The following is a 7051-nucleotide window of genomic DNA, read 5'->3' as shown; positions in this document are numbered from 1 at the left end:
GGGGGGGGGGGGGGGGGGGGCTCCACCTGCCTCCCTGTGTAACTTGAGGGCACATGTGTGTCATTCAGGAGGCTGTTGGGCACAGTGCCCAAAAGCTGTAACTCTGCAACCAGAAGGCTCAGGTTCAAATCCTGGCTCTGACACTTGCCAGCTGCATGACCTTGGGCAAGTGACTCAACCTCTCTGGATCTCCATTTTTCCAACTATAGAAAGTTGATAATCACAATACCTCCTTCATGGGGATGTCATGAGAACTAAATAAACTTTAAAACTTCTTAGATTAGTGCTTGACCTATAACTAGCACTCAATAAAAGTTCGCTATTATTAATACAATTATTACCATTGTAACTGGGGCTGTATAGCATCACGGTTAAGGGCGGGGGCTCCGGGGCCAGACTCCATTCAAATCTTGGCTCTGCCTCTTACTAGCTGAGTGACCTTAGGAAAATGACTCCACCTCTCTGAACCTCAATTCTCCATTCTGCAGAGTGGGGACAACCATCCTCACACCCTCCCACAGGGTTGCTGGGAAGAGGAGATGAGTTCACATCCATATCGTGCTTGGATCAACACGCAGCCAGCACTGCCGAAGTGTTGGCCATTTTCCGGAAACTCCACATCCTTTCCGCAGCACTGGCCCTTGTCCTTGCCTTCTTCCTTTCACTAAGCCTAAATTTAAACTGTAACGGGAGCATTTCAGCCAGGGGACCAGAGTCAAAGGCCATTTCGGTGTCGTCAGCTAAATGTTGCAGGTGTCTATCCCACATCCCTGGCCCCCTCCTGGATGGCTGGGATCTCATTTTCCCTGGTGTCCTCATGTGGTCTTCCTCCCCTGTGAGCAGGGCACTTTTCACTGCACCACGCTGGGCAGATGGCACGGATACTTTCTGGACTAGAGTGAGCGAGGGCACAGGGCTGGAGGCTCCCCCACCCCCACCTCACTTCCCTGCAGGAAAAGCCGGAATAGGGTTCCACACCTCATTCATTCATTCATTCTTTTGTTTGTTTGGTCATTCAACAAACATTATTAATGCATCTCACGCAGTGGGTGCCTGCTCTCAGTCAGACTCTGCTACGTTCTTTATCTGAGCATCTCCCTGACTCCTGGAAACAGCCTCAAGGATAGGGTTTGTCCCGGCTTTCTACATCAACTGGCCTCAGGAGCCACACTGAGTTGGGTATATGTTGGATAAATTTCAGTCATCAGAATTCTTGCCCCTGCTCCTGGAACTCAATGCCCAAATGGATTTAGGTAATGTGGTGTCTCCTGCTCTCCCAGTCAGATCAAGACAGTGATGGGCATGGGTCTGTAGCCCAATTTCCAGACAACAACACTGAGGTCCACAGAGGGAGAGGTGCTGGGCCAAGGATGCACAGCGAGGATTGGACTCAAGGAGCCAGGATTCAACCCCAAGTGTAACTGACTGCAGGGTCCATTCAAGCTCCTATTTGCTCTGCAAACCTTCCACAGCCAAAGAGAGTTGGTAATAGCTGCCGTTTATCAAGTGCAGTCTCCATCGGTGCACGCAGACATCTTGGGAGGTGGGACTGTTGTTACCCCCGCTTTACAGATGGGGAGCTGAGGCAGAGGGGGGGCTTCTCATGGGGTCACACAGAGGATTAGAGGCACCTTCTCTGGGGAGACCTTTGATTTCTTCAGAAAACTCAAAGCCTTCTAAGACCTTCCCCTGCCCTGCCCACATAGGCTGCAGCACCTTTACAGCCTGGATTTCTCACCAACCTCAGACACTGCTGCAACTCAAGGTGTTTTCCACTCATACTGTGCATATCCAAAATAGAATTCTTGTCCCCTCCTGTCCCTGTCTGCCTGCCCCCACCTCGGGCAGGCAACCCCATCTGCCTCCTACCATCTTCTACACCTCTCCCAGGTCAGTGAAGTTCTCCCCAAAAAGACCCATTGCTCCCTCCTTTGGAAATGACCCGGTTCATTCCTTATAGGTCATTACCAGGAGGCAAGTTAGGCTGATGAGCAATGCCACAACTGCAGTAAGATACCGGGAAATAATAAAAAAAGTGGTATGGCAGGCAATGCTAACAGTACAATAATACTGTGGGCAATGAAAACATACCATAGTGTGATGAGTCATGTTAAAAATACCATGGCATCATGGGTGATGATGAACCTATCACAGTATAGCAAGCAATATCAAAAAATACTACAATATCATCAATAATATTTTTAAATACTATAGCATCACATGGTGGGTAATGATAAAAATATGATAGCATGTTGGAGAACATTAAAAATACTCTAGTATGATGGCATATGATACAAACACTGTATAGTATATAGTATAATATAAAATGCTACACTACAGTGGGTAATGTTAAAAAGGCAGTACTATAACGTGGCAGATAAAAAACACTCGAGTATGGTGGATAATGCTGAAAACACAGAAAGACAACATCAACTGCTCCATGTGATGGTGAATACTGTCAAAAACACAGGCTCTGGGAGGGAGTAGAATTGGTAGACCATGTTAAAAGGAGAGACGCTCTCCTGGGTCACCGGCGGGCCTGAGCTCCCACCTCAGGAGGAAGGCATCCTGAGCAAGGGCCGAGTGACAAGATGGAAAGAACCCTGTGACTGAACGGTCCTGAAGTCTCTACCCCCTCTCCTCAGCACCGATTTGTGAGAGAGGAATGACACAGGTGTCGTTAGGCCCCATGTGTGGGGGTACCTTTGTGACAGCGACTCCGCTCTACCCCACTCATGCGGGCAGGGCTGTCTATGTGCCTGAGTAGCTCAGATAGCCTCCTGAGTTGCATTCTGCCACGCCACTTTCATAACTAACATAAAAATGCTAATTATGAAAAGAAACCCACAGGCTCTGGCTGGCAACAGAGTATGGTGAATCATGCCAAGAACAGAAACAGCAGTCACCCAGGTGTGGCTGGGTTCAAATCCAGGACCCAAGTACATGACCCTGGCCACATAGTCTTACCTCCCTAAGCCTCAGTTTCCTTGCCTGTAAAGTGGGGATAGGAAGAGCCCCTACCCTAGAGGGCTGGGGGAGGAGTCCATGAGGGAGTCCACGTGAGGCACTGAGGCCAGCACCCGGCTCATGGAAGAAAGGGCAATGCACGTTGCCCATGATGATGTGTGCACCGCGGCCCCAGGCGACCTACTTGCCATGGCTCTCTGCTGGCTCCAGGCCAGCGATATCTCCCCAACTCTCTAAGCCAACGGGTCACAGAGCCCTGGAATATTCCAATTTATGCCCATGAGAAGATGGCTCAGAGAAGGAGCAGACCTCCCTCAGGAAGGGGTCTAAGGCAGCTGAAGCCAAGATAATGAAACTGTTCAAAAACGCTTTAGATCGTTGCTGCTCACAGTGTGGCCCCCAGACCTGCAGCACTGAGAGCTTGTTAGAAATGACTCCTGGGCCCAGATCTGCTGAGTCAGACTCTGCAGGTTAACAAGACTCCCCAGTGGCTGGAGAGCACAGTGGAATTTGAGGCGCTCTGCTCTAGGTGACACACTTCTAGCTCCTGCCTTGCCATGACGGAGGGCTAAGGCTACTCAATAGTCAGCACCACCGCTCTCACCTCCACATGAGGCCCTGCTGTGTACGGGGTATGTGCCAGCAGCTGACATCCAGCATTGTGCCCAATCCTCATAACCTCCTGTGACATAAAATGGCCCAAACAACACGCTGAGAGGTAGATACTATTATCATCCTGGTCTCCTGCAGGACAACCCTTTGGCTCAGAGACAGGAAGACACCTGCCGGAGGCTGCACAGCACAGGTGATAGAGCTGGGTTTTGCCCCCAGATCACCTGTGGGGAGAGGTCTCCTTTGACCTGAAGGGTAATGGAGGCCAGAGCTGGAGTGGGGGGGAGGTGCTGCTCCCCCTGCTGCTGTGGGCAGTTGGCTGGCCCAGGCGTGGAGCCAGCCTGTCCCCTACCTGCCATCTGTCCCTCCATCTGGCTCACTGGTGGGCAACAGAGGGAAAGGGGCAGACAGGGCCGACTCACCTTTGTCCACCACCTCAAGGTGGATCTTTTTGACGACGCTGGTGTTGTGCTCGTAGTTCTCGAAGAAGAGCAGGCGGTAGACGTGGCACTCGTAGTCACCCGAGTGGTTGTAGGTGACATTGGTGATAAAGATGGACAGGTCCTGCAGGTCCTTGGTGCCCCGGCTGCCATTCCACACCACACGGCCCTCAAAGCGCTCATCCTCCTCCAGCTGCAGCACCTCGTTCTTGTAGCGCAAGATCTTGGGGGCAGCAGGGGTTTGTGTGAAGTCATTGCCTGGGCCTGTCTTCCCCCACCTGCCCCCAACTCTGTCCCCTACCCTGACACACATAGACACAGATGGCACACACATGGACTCAGGCACCTTGACTTCAGGCAGGAGGGAACAGGGAGGTTGGGAGCATGCCCCCTCCCCCCGGTTTTGTTTTGCCTCTGGCCTTGAGACACACACATCCTCACACATACACGTTCCTGTCATCCTCCTAGGCCCCACTCGGCCTTCCCGGTCCTCATTCTCTGCAATTCTTCCCCAGCCACCAGACACACTCCTCAGGCAGGGAAAGGGCAGCCTGAGCCCAGCTGCTGTAAACCCCAATTCTCCAGCAGTTCATAAATGTTTACAGTGCATTCCCCCCATGTGTAATTCAAAATACACACTGTATAAAGGAAATAGAAAAAAAAGTTCTGCTTTTCCTCCTTGATGACAATCCAAGACATTTTTGCTGGTGCCAAATAATTCTAGTGACTTTTATTTTCTGCCAACCCTGTGGCAGGTGCATCAACTCATTCAACACTCACCTATGAGCTACAGACTACTGCCACCCACGTCTTTACAAAGGAGGAAACGGGGGCTCAGTGAGGCCCAGTGACTTACCTAAGGTCACCAGCTGGTCAGTGGTGGAGCCAGAATTTGAATCCAGGTCATCAATCACAGCATATTACTAACAACAAACAAACAACCCCCCCACCCTGAGATCCAGCCTCAGCAATTCCGACACACAGACACCTGCCCTCCCAGGCCCGTGCCAGGCACTCACACACCTTCACAAACTCCTCAGTGCCCTTCTGGCGGAAGGTCCACTCTGTGAAGGTCTCTGCATTGGTCTCACTGCGGCGCTTGCAGGAGATGCACAGAATTTTGAAAGTCATCCCATACACTGCCTCGGTCTCTGAGTCCACCTCCACACAGCCCCCCCAGGCTGAGGACACTGTGGGGACAGTAGGCTCTGGTTGAGCAGAGGTACCCATCATCCTAGGCAATGTCAGGCTCACTGGCTGTTGGCTTTCAGGCCCCTTAAAAGTCATCTGTTTCCCTCAAAAAATGATTACGATGGGACAGGACTAGACTCCAAGCTTGACTCTGCCACTCATGGCATGACCTTGCAAGTCATTCATTTTCTCTGAACCTCAGTTTCCCTCTTTGTCAGGTGAGATAAATGATCATCTTTGCTTCTAGTAGATTTTTGACAGATTCCATAAGTTAGGTAAAGGAGCCCAGCACACAGAAAGCTCCAGTAAATAGGGCCATTAATGTTGTCAGTAACTCAGAGTCTTTGCTACCCAAGGACCCCTTCCTCAGAAGGTCACTTGGCCAAGGTACCAAAGCATCTAGGTGGTGGACTAGACTTCCAGCTGCACTAGAAGATCAAAGTGGCAGAGTCACTTTTGCCATTAAATTGGTCTGCAAAACCAGCTAGCCCCAAGAGCAATGGGTTGAGAGAAGGGAAGGCCTGGGGACAGGAGGGGGAGAGGTGGGCGCTGGAACTAGTACAGACCCAAACTCCAACCCTGCTCCCCAGTCCCACAGGCCCCTGTGTGATCTACCCCCTCCCCAACTTCTCCTGCTTCTGTCCCCTCCTTCTCAGGCTCCCTCCTCTCCAGATCCCCATCCCACCTCCTATCAGCCTCTCAAAACTCAGAGCACTTTCCTGCCTCAGGGCCTTTGCACCCCCACTGGGTTCCAGTCTCTTTGGGTCCGTCCTTCACACCTGCCACTTCCTTCTTGCCTCCCAGTGCCCACTACCTAATACTGTGTCTCTTCAGCTCCAGCCCTGGGTCTTTTCCTTGTCCCTGAATCGCTTCCTCTCTTAATCTTTAGGGCTTCTTGTCTGCCTCTCCCGTTGCCTCTTTCAGTCTCCCTGAGTTCCTCTGTTTCCGTCTGCCCCATCTTTATTCATCTTTTGGGTTTCTTGAAGGTCCCACCACTTCGTGTCCTCTCTCCAGGCTCAGACTCCCTCTCCGGGTCTCTCTCCACCTTTCCACGTCTCTGTGTTTACCCTCCACCCCACATTCTCTCCCTCTGTCTCCATCCCTCTCCCGCATCTCTCCATCTCTTTCTGCCTCTCTCAAGTTTCTTTCTCTCCATCACTGAGACTCTTAACTCTCTCTCCGTCTCTCTCTCCAATATCTCTCTGCGTCCGTCTCTCACGGTACCCTTATGTCCCCAGTCTCTCAGCGGAGCACTCGGGAGCACTCTGAGTCCTCTCTCGACCCCTCCCTCTCGTCTCCATCTCTCCTTGTCTCTCCGTCTCTCTCGTCCCGGTCTCCGGGCGCCGCCTTCCTCCCCACCCCCTCCCGAGGCAGTGGGTGTCACATTGCAGCCTGCGGGGCTCCGGGAGCAGCTGACTCCGCGTTTCCTCGCCCCCGGCTGGGCGCCCGCAGCCGCGCGGCCGAGCCAGCCCGGCCCCCGGCCGCTCTTGCCCACCGCACCTCCACCGGCCTCCCTCGAGCCCCGTTCCCCGCGCGCACAACTTCTAAAGCGGACTTGGGGGATGGGCGGGGGACGGCCCTCGCACCGCAGCCCGGGGTCCGGAGCGCGAATCCCGCTGCCCCGCCAGAGTCCCAACTGTGCCTCCAGCCGCGCGCGCCCCCCGCGCACTCACCCAGTGCCGCGCCGACCACGAAGGCCAGCAGCGTCCCCATGGCTGCGCTGCGCACGCTGCGCCCCCCTCCCGGGCCGCCGGTATTAACAGCGGGGCGAGAGGCGGCGGGACCCGGCGGCGCTTAGAAGGTCCCCGGGAGGGCGCGGGCGGGCGCAGCAGCTGCGGCTC

At 53.5% G+C, this 7051-nt stretch overlaps 1 protein-coding gene across 1 annotated transcript in view; it reads right to left on the bottom strand.

Annotated features, from left to right (window-relative positions):
* The window catches only part of SCN1B (sodium channel, voltage-gated, type I, beta subunit), an 8815-nt gene extending 1764 nt beyond the window's left edge, over positions 1–7051 (bottom strand). Inside the window, exons 1-3 of the mRNA XM_008580355.1 lie at positions 6884–7051; positions 5043–5209; positions 4002–4242 (exon numbers count right to left, since the gene is read on the bottom strand). Coding sequence (XP_008578577.1) covers positions 4002–4242; positions 5043–5209; positions 6884–6923 — 448 coding nt within the window. The 5' untranslated portion in view covers positions 6924–7051. The remainder of the gene's footprint in view (positions 1–4001; positions 4243–5042; positions 5210–6883) is intronic.

Source organism: Galeopterus variegatus, unplaced genomic scaffold (assembly GCF_000696425.1).
Source record: "Galeopterus variegatus unplaced genomic scaffold, G_variegatus-3.0.2 Scaffold2073, whole genome shotgun sequence".
Classification (NCBI taxonomy): domain Eukaryota; kingdom Metazoa; phylum Chordata; class Mammalia; order Dermoptera; family Cynocephalidae; genus Galeopterus; species Galeopterus variegatus.
The sequence above is the reverse complement of the archived record's forward strand: the minus strand, read 5'-3'. Positions and strand labels throughout refer to the sequence as shown.